Source organism: Oncorhynchus masou, chromosome 10, assembly GCF_036934945.1.
Source record: "Oncorhynchus masou masou isolate Uvic2021 chromosome 10, UVic_Omas_1.1, whole genome shotgun sequence".
Lineage (NCBI taxonomy): Eukaryota > Metazoa > Chordata > Actinopteri > Salmoniformes > Salmonidae > Oncorhynchus > Oncorhynchus masou.
This window is the reverse complement of record NC_088221.1, coordinates 43,461,590-43,474,967: the sequence shown is the minus strand read 5'-3', so window position 1 is coordinate 43,474,967 and position 13,378 is coordinate 43,461,590. Positions and strand designations below refer to the sequence as shown.

Sequence of the window (13,378 nt, the reverse complement as noted above, 5' to 3'; positions counted from 1 at the left end):
GGTGAGGGGAGTAGGGGTGAAGAGGGTGAGGAGCAGGGGGGTGAGGAGGGTGAGGAGTAGGGGGTGAAGAGGGTGAGGAGCAGGGCGGTGAAAAGGTTGAGGAGCAGGAGGGTGAGGAGGGTGAGGAGTAGGGGGTGAAGAGGTTGAGGAGCAGGAGGGTGAGGAGTAGGGGGTGAAGAAGGTGAGGAGTAGGGGGTGAAGAGGGTGAGGAGTAGGGGGTGAAGAGGTTGAGGAGCAGGAGGGTGAGGAGTAGGGGGTGAAGAAGGTGAGGAGTAGGGGGTGAAGAGGGTGAGGAGTAGGGGGTGAAGAGGTTGAGGAGCAGGAGGGTGAGGAGTAGGGGGTGAAGAGGGTGAGGAGTTTGGGTGAAGAGGGTGAGGAGTAGGGGGTGAAGAGGTTGAGGAGCAGGAGGGTGAGGAGTAGGGGGTGAAGAGGGTGAGAAGTAGGGGTGAAGAGGTTGAGGAGCAGGAGGGTGAGGAGTAGGGGGTGAAGAAGGTGAGGAGTAGGGGTGAAGAGGTTGAGGAGCAGGAGGGTTGTGTGTGTTCTTCACACCTCCGTGTCCTCTTTTCCCTATCCACTAGATTGACAAGGACATGAACCTAAAGTACTGCCTGTCATCAGATACAGAGTTCATCTCCATCAAATCACTGACCTTGGGGAAGGTCACAGGTGAGCCCACCAGAGAAATTAGGACGTGTTTGTTGAGGTAGTTTCAAATCATTAAATGACTGGAGGCTACAGTCATGGTTTTTACTGTAAATGAACAGCCTACCACAGTGCAGGGCTTAGAAGAATCAGTCTTTGCAATTAAGGCAAAGCTTGTAAGCTGGAAGAGCTCTAGACGAGTCGTGTCTGTGATATAACTTGATATAGACAATCTAAGCACTAGATTTGGTCAAATAATCACTTCTCGCATCTGATATAGATTTGACAGGCTGATTCGGAAGGGTTGTCAGCCACCCCACCAGGACATTGTATCTGTCTAATAATCTGTTTCACATATTGCACGCATCACAAATTTTGGGAGTATTGTACTCAAGCTTATCACTTCACACATTAGTCAGGAGATAAATAGAACTGTTAAGTAACCCAAGCGTAATTTGTCTAACACAGAGATTCACAATAGTTTAGGGAACGAGTAAATCTATGCTAATTGACAACATCATTTGCATTTCAAAACAAATGTATTCATTTTATCATTAAGGTACTGGGGATCTCCTAAGGGATGACGATGCACATACTGTACGTATGAATAGATGCTGTCTATACCTTATTTTGAGAAGAACACTGTTTTAAGACATTGATCGTTGACGATGTATTAGATATTTAGAAGGACTGAATCAAAAATACTAAACATAGGCAGGCCTAAGCATCTATCATTTTAAATGATTTCGAATTTTTCATCAAACTCATGAAAAGTCATGAAAGTAAAGTTAAACACACAAAATCTAAACCACATTATGGATGCTACATCTGGGTTATTGTATACAGGACAAAATATCCATTCCCTCTAGAGTATGCCTGTTCTATCTTTCACACATACTGTATTCATATGACTCCAGCACAGCACAACAGCATCCACTACTTACAACGTGTTTCCTGCAGGATGAAAGGAAATACATTCTTGGCTGGGTTATGTCTCCTAGGGATCTATTAAGTCAAAGGGAATGCTGCAGCACCACAAACAAAGACCAATGATGAACATGGTGGCGATGATCATAGTTAAACTTTTTTGGGGTCAATTACACTACTTCCTGTACAGTAAATTGCCCCCTATGGGAAGTATGGTAATTATAGATTTCAAACCAATTAGATACAATATTACTTTAAGGGGAAGAAGCTGTTGAATGTTGACCCTTGCGGTCTGATTGGCTCCATTATATTTAAATATCTAATCTCTTTAGACAGATTACAAGCACACACTGATCTCTCTTGTATCTTATGCCCATCTACTCTTGTCCTTAACACAAATCAAAATAGCAAATTGCTTTCAGAGCTCGTATCTCTGATTTAATGATATTCAAGTGCTCTAAGCAGCCAGCATCCTATCTACATATTTGGCAGTTGTTATGATTAATTTACTGCAAATGCTGAGAGATCTTTAAATGAATTTATTGTCCTCGACTAACCTGTACCCCCAGCACATTGACTCGGTACCCCCTGTACATAGCCTCATTACTAACCTGTACCCCCAGCACATTGACTCGGTACCCCCTGTACATAGCCTCATTACTAACCTGTACCCCCAGCACATTGACTCTGTACCCCCTGTACATAGCCTCATTACTAACCTGTACCCCCAGCACATTGACTCGGTACCCCCTGTACATAGCCTCATCATTACTAACCTGTACCCCCAGCACATTGACTCGGTACCCCTGTACATAGCCTCATTACTAACCTGTACCCCCAGCACGGTACCCCCCCCTGTACATAGCCTCATTACTAACCTGTACCCCCAGCACATTGACTCGGTACCCCCTGTACATAGCCTCATTACTAACCTGTACCCCCAGCACATTGACCCCCCTGTACATAGCCTCATTACTAACCTGTACCCCCAGCACATTGACTCCCCTGTACATAGCCTCATTACTAACCTGTACCCCCAGCACATTGACTCGGTACCCCCTGTACATAGCCTCATTACTAACCTGTACCCCCAGCACATTGACTCGGTACCCCCTGTTCATAGCCTCATTACTAACCTGTACCCCCAGCACATTGACTCGGTACCCCCTGTACATAGCCTCATTACTAACCTGTACCCCCAGCACATTGACTCGGTACCCCTGTTCATAGCCTCATTACTAACCTGTACCCCCAGCACATTGACTCGGTACCCCCTGTTCATAGCCTCATTACTAACCTGTACCCCCAGCACATTGACTCGGTACCCCCTGTACATAGCCTCATTACTAACCTGTACCCCCAGCACATTGACTCTGTACATGGCCTCGTTCTTGTTATTTTATTGTTATTGTTTTTTTTACTTGTTTATTTAGTAAATATTTTCTTAACTTATTTTTATGAAAACTGCACTGTTGGAATATCTGTTGTATTCAGCGCATGTGAACAAATAAACTTTGAATTTGATTTTAGTGGAGCTCTAATTGGATTTGTATAGAGTTCATATGTATTTACAGACTGTCTCATTGAACACAACAAGCAGGGACAATTGACATACAGTCTCAAGAGGGCCTGTTCAGTGGTTCATGCTATCTCACATTGACAAAGAGAGAGAATGCTTTGAGGGATGCTATCCAACATGTGCATTAGTCAAGGTGAGATACTGATGTCGTTGTGGTCGTCGGTGGACGTTGGATTGCTTTATTACCATTCTGAATAATCAGGTAAATCTGTGAGTTTAATAAGTACCTTCCTTGTTGTTTACATAGTTGACACTATGGATGAGGAAGTGATGCAGGCAGGATCTAAGGGCTTCATTGGCTGCCTGTCCTCAGTCCAGTTCAATCACATGGCTCCACTGAAGGCAGCGCTACTGAACCGTGCCAACTCATTGGTCAGCGTACGGGGTCACTTGGTGGAGTCTAACTGTGGTGCGCTGGCTGACTCAACAATATTTCACTCTCAATCAGGTGAGGAATGTAGAATGTATTCAGAATACACTGTATTTCTGTGGACGATGTCGTCTAACATTTTAGTATTGTACACTGTCAACACCGAAGGCGGGATAGAGTTTTCAGTCTACAGATTCTTCCATTGTCACAATGACGGTTCCCAAGGGAACGTTGCTCATTGTTTTATGTCGGTCCCCTGTCCTCAAACAAATGACAGATCAATGATGTAATACATTCCTCATGATGTCACCGCACTCTCTTCCCTCTTCCGGTAGATCATTCAGGGACAGTCGGCAGAGGGCCATTAAGGAACGCTTCACAAAGCAACTATGCGGTAATTGGAGGTGAGATTTCCAATTCAGAGTTGTTAAAGTGCTCAATTGCCAAAGTCAGTGTCCTGTGAAATGAGCCCCGGCTATCTCTGCCTCTTGCTCTCTCCTCAGACGTTTTCTTGGAATAATGTGTGTCTGTCAAGACAGGATAACATGCCACAATTTAGACATTTCCAGCACTGGAGAGACTTCCAAAGTAATTACCCAGAAGGGCTGTTATTTGCACTGTAAAATAAGTCTAGGTCCAAAAGGCTCATTAACAACTTCTACCCACAAGCCATAAGACTGCTGTACAGCAGTTAATCAAATGGCCACCCAGACTATTTACATTGATATCCCTTTATTTTTACACTGCTGCTACTCTCTGTTCCTTATCTATGCATAGTCACTTTACAAATGACCTTGACTAACCTGTACCCCTGCACATTAACTCAGTACCGGTACCCCCTTTATATTGCCTCGTTATTGGTATGTATATATCTTGTTACTTTATTTATTTATTTTATTACTTTAGTTTATTTAGTAAATATTTTCTTAACTCTTTCTTGAACTGCATTGTTGGTTATGGGCTTGTAAGTAAGCTTTTCGTGGGTAAGGTCTACTACACCTGTTGTATTCGGCGCATGTGACATACAATTTGATTTGATTTAAAAGGTCTTATGAATTGACATTAAATCAGATATGTTTGTAGATAATGAAGGTAATGGATAAAAAAAGGGGAAAATGAAGACCGAATACCATTCCTAATTACATTTGGGAACGCTCTATTTGACACCTAGTGTCATATGTCATAACCTGTCGTAATATGTTATTGACACATGTTTAGATCTGTTGTGACATATACTGCATTATGTTATGGCTGGTTATGACACCTACATAAGAGTGTGAAAGCACACAAAACCTACCACACAAGGCAAAACAATCCATTACACCATCGTCTACTTGTAAAACAGTATGTTTATCTTATAGAACTTTTTCTGTTATTGACCATATTAAGTTATCATTGTAATTGCGCACACATTGATGTCAGACATGCACATACCCCAATGCTCTGTTGCTGATGACCGGGATGAATGCAGGAGCAGATTTCAGGAGCAGGACAAGACACCCTCTTTGTGACTGGTGACTGACATTAGGGCATGTACGTGATAGGTCCATCTGGCTTATATGATTATGATGGTCATAGTGCTTCATGATAGTGTCATAAAGTATATTTTCTACAAGTTTTTCAAAATACAATGAAAAAAAAACATGACTGTAAAGAATTAATTATGACATCAAGGATTTAACTCCTAAATTGTATTTTTTATTCAAATTTGTTTTTTTTCACTGTGAAGAAGTTTCTTTTCATTTGAAAGTTTGTTTCTGCAGCCTCCCTCAAGGTCTTCACCTCCACTCCTGGACGCAGTAGATGCAATACTTTCTCTGAAAAATATAAGTAAAGACAGAAATCAAAATAGAGTATGCTACAATGCAGTGACACCACTAAAGAAAGCTGAAAACTAAAACATTATACCAAATATATTATGGCAATAGCAAACACTTTCACACATTATCAAATACATTACAATCCAGTTCTCAATGTTTTCATAACATAGCTAAAGCTAGCTGTCAACTATTCATGTAGCTAGCTAGCTAACAGTTAGCTACCATCTAGTTAAGTGATCACCAACGGGTCGATCACGATTGACTGGTTGAGCTCCAAGGCATTCCTTGTCGATTGCCAAACATTTCTGTGAAAACCCAAAGATAAGCCTTTACGTTCCTATTTCTTTAATTTGTGTCGTGCCGGGTATAAAACGTGTTCCCGTTTTGAACCATCTCAGCACAAACTCAGCCTTCCCGTTGGGGAGCAATTCAAGTGGACTATAGGCCTACCACTGGCCAATTGGATGGCTCAGATTATTGTGTCTGCAGTAACGTAGCAGGCGTAAAAAGAAAGCTACAGCAGAGTTGGTGTTGTGAGATTTCTAAACTTTTAGAGAGACTGTCAACAATTACAACAAAGAGCTGCTGTTTTTATGAGTGAGTTCATGTTTATGTTTTTATTCAGCACTGTCAACACTTTTATAAATCATAAAAATCTACCTTCACACTACTTCCACTTGCACTACAACAAGCACTGCAGCTGCAATGAATGAGTTGGAAAGTGTATTGATGAGCTTGCATTATTTTTAGCAGCTTTGGTATTTTTTTTTTAATTGAGGAATATTTAATTTTCTCTGATCATAGGAGAAACAACACAAATTTGTGCATGAAGCAGAAATAATACAGTACAACTCTAGTTTTGTTAACAGCTGGAAGATGGTGTCCCTATTTGGTCATTGGGGAAAGGGAGAGCAAAGGGTGTTGAGAGGCGGACCCTGCTGGCTTCTTCCTCCGCGGAGACCATCAGATAAAGGCTCCGTCAGTGCGTAAATGTCTGATCACCTAGAGCTGTGGTGGTCATGCAAATAACTGTGGTAATTGACAATTAATTAACATCAACATAAACAATTCAACATGCACTTGATAATATTCCCACCCATCAAGATTAATTTGTATTTATAATGGCCCACAAAAAAACATAATCCGTAGCCTGCAATCGAATAGGGATGTTACGTGTGGTTACCTCTTTAATATGTAAGCATAGTGTCCATAATGCTAGGGGAAGCTACACTTTTGCTAATGTAAATTCAGTTAAATTGGCAAAATTATATAGCCAAATTAGCTTTTCCTGTCTATACAGAAATAAATACAATTGTTAAAAAATTGTCTACTAAAGCATGATTTGGCCACAGAGGATCATTAGCTTCTTCTTTGTTTTATTAAATCGTATTGCCTACAGTCAGAAGGAAAGACGATGCACGCAATTTGGGGAGATTATTGTGTTGCTACTGTCTGTGAAAAGTAGAGGACAAGGCCAGGCATATTGAAATATTTCAAAATACAATCTCAGGGAAACCTAGTTTGGAAATCAAATGGTTATTGCTGTAAAGAGAGGAAAATGAAAACCTAATCTTCCTGTTATCAAAATCTTATTTGCACCATCAGAGAGCATTGGCAATATCTCCGCTGAGTGTGGCACTGTGCATATTCACTACTTATCATTGTTGGGTCAGTGCTACTTAAAAGTTTGTTGTTTGACAATAATTTCCTCCTCCAGTTTAGATGGACGTCCTATTATATTTGTGTCTCCCCTTCTCGTAGGCCTATTATATGGATAGGGCTCTTTTTATTGATTTGCTTGTCAGTGTCAGCAGAGTAGGCTTCCCTGTAATGTGTCATATTAAAAACGATTCTGCTAATGTCTCCAATCATATAAAATGTTGTGGTACTCCATGAAATGGGGTTATGAAAGGCCACATTTTTCAAATGCAAATAAAGAAGAAACGTATCTGCGTCACGATTGTTAGACTAACTGGACCAAAGCTCGGCGTGATCTGGGTTCCACATCTTTTTATTACTAGGTGAAACTTACAGCAAAACAAAACAATAAATAACAAAACGAAATGTGAAGCTGCTGTAGTGCTCACAGGCAACTATAGAATGTCAAGATCCCACAAAGGGGAAATGGCTGCCTAAAGCTGCCTCTGATTGGGAACCATACCAGGCCAACATAGAAATATAATGACCTAGATGACCCACCCTCGTCACACCTCAACCTAACCAACATAGAGAATAAAAGCTCTTTATGGTCAGGGCGTGACAATCTGATACATAGCCTAGGCCTACTCTATGCTACATGCCTCATCCATGCTTTTTTTGTGAACAGTGAATGATTTATATTATTAGCCTAAATTATGGCTATGCAATCTACTCATCACATTACGAATAGTAGACCATCTTACATAAGTCTGCAAATGCGATGATGCATAGATTGCTTTATTATCAAGGTAAAAAAAAATGTTTTAAATGTTTGTTTTAACACGTTGTAAAGCGGATTAATGTGCTTCATTTTAAGAATTGAGCAAGAAATACATGATCATTCTGTAATCCTTCTTTTAATCCATCCTTTTAAATAGTGTCCAGGCAAAACTCTTCTGTTTATTATTACAGGTAATTATATACTGTAAGCCATATGGGCCTATCACGTACATGACCACATGTCAGTCATAAGTCCCAAAAAGGGTGTTTTGTCCTGCTCCGATATTCATCCCCGTCAAAACAGCACTGGGCTAGGCACATGTTTGACATCAGTGTGTGTACAATTACAATGGTAATAAAATGGCACGTTTTGAGAAATGTTATAGAACATACTATTTATAAGTAGAATGGAATGGTTTGCCTTGTGTGGTAGGATTTGTGGGCTTTGACACTCTTATGTAGGTGTCATAAGCAGCCATAACATAATGCAATATGTCCCAACACGTCTAAATGTGTGTCATGACCATATCATGACAGCGTTATGACAGATTATGTCAGCTCTTATGAAATATTATGACATGGTTGTGACCGTGTCATAATGTGTTCTGACACTAGGTGCCAAATTAAGTGTTACCGTAAATTCTTTAAGTGTAAGAATCATATTTGGCAAGGGATTTGAAGTTTTAGCTCACAATTATCTCAGTGCCAGTTAAATGAATATGAAATGTACTTTTTCTGAGTCTAAACAGCTAAATTAATAAATACTTAATAAATAATTTAGAAATCTGTCAAATCCTCACAACTGAAAGAACTTCTTCTGTAGTCCACTAAAGAGCTTATTATATAGTCCACTAAAGAACTTATTATATAGTCCACTAAATAGCTTCCTCTGTAGTCCACTAAAGAACTTATTATATAGTCCACTAAAGAACTTATTATATAGTCCACTAAAGAACTTATTATTTAGTGCACTAAATAACTTATATAGTCCACTAAGTCCACTAAAGAACTTCATTATATAGTCCACTAAAGAACTTATTATATAGTCCACTAAAGAACTTATTATATAGTCCACTAAAGAACTTATTATATAGTCCACTAAAGAACTTATTATATAGTCCACTAAAGAACTTATTATATAGTCCACTAAAGAACTTATTATATAGTCCACTATAATCCACTAAAGAACTTATTATATAGTCCACTAAAGAACTTATTATTTAGTGCACTAAATAACTTATTATATAGTCCACTAAAGAACTTCTTATATAATCCACTAAAGAACTTATATAGTCCACTAAGGAACTTATTATATAATCCACTAAAGAACTTATTATATAGTCCACTAAAGAACTTATTATATAGTCCACTAAAGAACTTATTATATAGTCCAATAAAGAACTTATTATATAGTCCAATAAAGAACGTATTATATAGTCCAATAAAGATGGCTGCCCTTGCTCCCCCGCAGGTGTGGTGTCAGCAGTAGTCTTCATCACTCTGTGTGTAGTGGTGGTGATGACCTGTTTCCTGTACCAGCACCGGCAGGCCCGGAGAGACGCCAGCATCAAGGAGAAGGAGCACCGGACTAACCTGGAAACAACCTACCGGAGAGAAGCAGCCTACCAGGCAGAACCAGCCTACCGGACAGAGTTCCACCTCCATGACAGTCATAGCTCCACCCTCAATGACAACAGGGAGTACTACATCTGAACACCTGTGTCCCAGTCCCCTGGTCATCAGGGAAGGCCTCTCCTCTGAAAGTGGATTGGGAAGTGGAGATGTCACTGCAGAATTCCGGACAAGAAAATGGCCAAGTGTCCGAGCACAGAACCCTTCTTCAGGGATTCTGCTCGGGAATTTGCCCACTGTCCGATTATTACAAAACATGTATGTAGTGGACTACACGTTTAGCAGGTGTTTAGGGCTGTAGGTGTATCATGTGGTCGGTAAAACTGTCAGACAATATGGAGCGAATATGCAGGTGTGTTTTCGGAACAATCTCTCAACCAGCAGAGGAAAGGACCGAGACAAAGAAGGAAAGAAACCATGAGAACATTGAATGTCACCTGTCACACCGTCTGAATGTGTCGCACAAACTCCTGAAGACATCATTCTTCTTGTGACCCCCAATATTCTTCAAGATTTTCCACATCGTTCTGTGGAACGTCCTAAATGACATCTGAAAGATGTAGGTCAAGCATGTAAGTGAACCGTGAACTCTGCCGTGTGGCAATGACCGAACATTGAAATGAGAGAATGAAAGAATGAAGGACTTTACTGCCTTCTGTTAGAGTGCCTCTTCGTGTTGTTTTAACCTCCCTTTTCTAAACCCTTTAGATCTTTAATTAGTGTTCATTTGTGTTTCCTTTATTAGGGAATCATAGATCTGAACATGAACCACCTGTACTGGAATCATCATCTGTTCAAGTCTATAACAAATGGATGGTGTAATTTGATGTATTACACAATGCTGTAATTTATCTAAGTAATGTTTCAAAGATGGATAATAATTAAAGGTGAAACATTTTGCTGTAAAGTAGAAAGATGAGTTTGTTCCGCCAGGTAAAGTCACTGATGTACAGTGGGGCAAAAAAGTATTTAGTCAGCCACCAATTGTGCAAGTTCTCCCACTTAAAAAGATGAGAGGCCTGTAATTTTCATCATAGGTACACTTCAACTATGACATACAAAATGAGAAAAAAAATCCAGAAAATCACATTGCAAATTATGGTGGAAAATAAGTATTTGGTCAATAACAAAAATTATCTCAATACTTTGTTATATACCCTTTGTTGGCAATGACAATGGTCAAACGTTTTCTGTAAATCTTCAAGGTTTTCACACACTGTTGCTGGTATTTTGGCCCATTCCTCCATGCAGATCTCCTCTAGAGCAGTGATGTTTTGGGGCTGTTGCTGGGCAACACAGACTTTCAACTCCCTCCAATGATTTTCTATGGGGTTGAGATCTGGAGACTGGCTAGGCCACTCCAGGACCTGGAAATGCTTTTTACGATGCCACTCCTTCGTTGCCCGGGTGGTGTGTTTGGGATCATTGTCATGCTGAAAGACCCAGCCACGTTTCATCTTCAATGCCCTTGCTGATGGTGGGCTTTGTTACTTTGGTCCCAGCTCTCTGCAGGTCATTCACTAGGTCCCCCCGTGTGGTTCTGGGATTTTTGCTTACCGTTCTTGTGATCATTTTGACCCCACGGGCTGAGATCTTGCATGGAGCCCCAGATCGAGGGAGATTATCAGTGGTCTTGTATGTCTTCCATTTCCTAATAATTGCTCCCACAGTTGATTTCTTCATACCAAGTTGCTTACCTATTGCAGATTCAGTCTTCCCAGCCTGGTGCAGGTCTACAATTTTGTTTCTGGTGTCCTTTGACAGCTCTTTGGGCTTGGCCATAGTGGAGTTTGGAGTGTGACTGTTTGAGGTTGTGGACAGGTGTCTTTTATACTGATAACAAGTTCAAACAGGTGCCATTAATATATGTAACGAGTGGAGGACAGAGCAGCCTCTAAAAGAAGAAGTTACAGGTCTGTGAGAGCCAGAAATCTTGCTTGATTGTAGGTGACCAAATACTTATTTTCCACCATAATTTGCAAATAAATTCATTAAAAATCCTCCAATGTGATTTTCTGAATTTTTTCTCTCATTTTGTCTGTCATAGTTGAAGTATACCTATGATGAAAATTACAGGCCTCTCATCTTTTTAAGTGGGAGAACTTGCACAATTGGTGGCTGACTAAATACTTTTTTGCCCCACTGTATATGTTTCACACAACAACAACAAAAAGACAAAAACATAACAGCCCGATAGGACCAGATCCTATCCTTTAGAGAAATGCCTGTGACTGGAATTTACCTTAACACATCTGCCATTTTAATCAATGTATGGTTGTGATAAAGTTTACGTCACAAAGGTGTGTATGAAGAGAGGATCTCTAATCAGGTTTTTCTGATTATAACAATATTTGAAATTTATTTACCTTAACTTATTTATGTTGTGTATAGTTGCAGTTGTACAGATATATTGTATAGATGTATATTTATTAATAAATTGAAGACTTTATTAATTATATGTTGTAACGTGGCTTATTCCCATTCCTTGTAATAGTTCAGTTGACTGTGATGTCAATTAAAATTCTCGACTTTGCAAGTCAATCTGATCTTCCCGAAATATAGTAACTTACATTTAAAATGTGTTGATTGTAAAAATCAATGTCCAATGCATGATTTAAAATGCCCTGTGTCCTCATCTAAACTCTCATGATCCTCCAGGCAAATTTACATACTCAATAGAGGTATGATACAGTCAGTTGGAAATAGAACAATACAATGAGTCATCTTAAATGTCACTGTGGATGTAAAATAATCCCTAGTTCAAACACCACTCTATTGATGCACAAACCTTAAAAATACATCACTTTCTCTTTCGAAGAGCGGGGATAGAGTGCCGTTTGAAACCATAGAATACTCATCTGACTTCTGACTACTAGTTCGGCAGCGTCTGCCACTCTTTCAGTGCGGGGGAAGCACGCCTCTGTTTCATGCAGAGAACCAGAGCAGTTATTCCACTTTCGGGAGAAATGGTAACGCTGAATATAAACACAACCTGTACAGTGTTGGTCCCACATTTCATGAACGTGGGATGCACAATAAGCTTATTTCTCAAATTTTGTGCACAAATATGTTTACATCCCTGATAGCAAGCATTGCTCCTTTGCCAATATCATCCATCCACCTGCCAGGTGTGGCATATCAAGAAGATAATTAAACAGCTTGAACATTACACAGTTGCACCGTGTACTGGTGAAAATAAAAGGCTACTTTTAAAATGTGAAGTTTTGTCACACAACACTGTGCCACAGATGTCTCAAATTTTCAGGGAGTATTCATTTGACATGCTGATTGCAAAAATGTCCACCAGAGCTGTTATCAGAGAATTTAATGTTAATTTCTCTACCATAATCTGCCTCCAACGTCCTTTTAGAGAATTTGGCAGTACGCCCAACCGGCCTCAGAAACACAGTCCCACGTGTATGGCGTTGTGTGGGTGAGTGGCTTGTGGCGTTGTGTGGGTGAGTGGCTTGTTGATATCAACGTTGTGAACAGAGTGACCCATGGTTGTGGTGGAGTTATGGTTTGGACAGGTGTAAGCAATTTTTTTTCTTTTTTAAATGTACCTTTATTTAACTAGGCAAATTCAGTGGCACGGCTGTCTAAGGCACTGCATCTCAGTGCTAGAAGTGTTTTTAAAGGTAATTGTGACCAACAGATGCATATCTGTATTCCCAGTCATGTGAAGTCCATAGATTAGGGCCTAATGAGTTTATTTCAATTGACTGATTTCCTTATTTGAACTGTAACTCAGGAAAATATTTGAAATTGTTGCATGTTGCGTTTATATTTTTGTTCAGTATATGTTAATTGCATGCAAATAAAGGTTGATTCACAACCACACCTGCAACAGAAGCACAATTTGGGCCTTGGATTTGCAGGTGGAGGACTTCTGTGAGGAGAGGAGCAGCTCTACTACTTTAAGGAGATATCTGAAACACAGTTTCCAAATGCTGACTATACCAGCCACGCGCTTGCTTCCACCTGATTTTT

At 40.0% G+C, this 13,378-nt stretch overlaps 1 protein-coding gene across 1 annotated transcript in view; it reads left to right on the top strand.

Moving 5' to 3' along the window:
- LOC135547002 (contactin-associated protein-like 5) overlaps positions 1-9,579 on the top strand; it is a 58,829-nt gene extending 49,250 nt beyond the window's left edge. Inside the window, exons 21-24 of the mRNA XM_064975563.1 lie at positions 579-666; positions 3,396-3,596; positions 3,854-3,922; positions 9,228-9,579. Coding sequence (XP_064831635.1) covers positions 579-666; positions 3,396-3,596; positions 3,854-3,922; positions 9,228-9,469 — 600 coding nt within the window. The 3' untranslated portion in view covers positions 9,470-9,579. The remainder of the gene's footprint in view (positions 1-578; positions 667-3,395; positions 3,597-3,853; positions 3,923-9,227) is intronic.
- Positions 9,580-13,378: the final 3,799 nt, after the last annotated feature.